Source organism: Haliaeetus leucocephalus, unplaced genomic scaffold, assembly GCF_000737465.1.
Source record: "Haliaeetus leucocephalus isolate CR32 unplaced genomic scaffold, Haliaeetus_leucocephalus-4.0 Scaffold964, whole genome shotgun sequence".
Taxonomy (NCBI): Eukaryota; Metazoa; Chordata; class Aves; order Accipitriformes; family Accipitridae; genus Haliaeetus; species Haliaeetus leucocephalus.
Window position 1 is genome coordinate 391,016 of NW_010973400.1, and position 226 is coordinate 391,241.

The 226-nt window shown below is 81.9% G+C and overlaps 1 protein-coding gene across 1 annotated transcript in view; it reads right to left on the minus strand.

Moving 5' to 3' along the window:
* LOC104842134 (chromosome unknown open reading frame, human C2orf43) overlaps window positions 1-165 on the minus strand; it is a 125,086-nt gene extending 124,921 nt beyond the window's left edge. Inside the window, exon 1 of the mRNA XM_010584251.1 lies at window positions 93-165. Within this exon, the coding sequence (XP_010582553.1) occupies window positions 93-126 (34 nt within the window). The 5' untranslated portion in view covers window positions 127-165. The remainder of the gene's footprint in view (window positions 1-92) is intronic.
* Between the last annotated feature and the right edge of the window lie 61 nt (window positions 166-226).

Below are 226 nucleotides of genomic sequence, written 5' to 3' on the forward strand. Positions count from 1 at the left end.
CGGGGGCGCAGCCCCTCCGCGCTGCCCCCGCCCCACACGGCGCCCCGAGGCGGCGGGCTGCGGAGAGACCGCCGCGCCGCTGAGGCACGTACCTTCCCCCTTCGCAGGCTCCCCGACACCCAGCATAGCGGCGGCGGCGGCGAGGCAGCGGCCGGCGCCCGCGACGTCTGCCGAAACCGGGCGGAAGCAGCCGGCGAGGCCGCGCAGGGAGGGGGCGGGCGCGGCG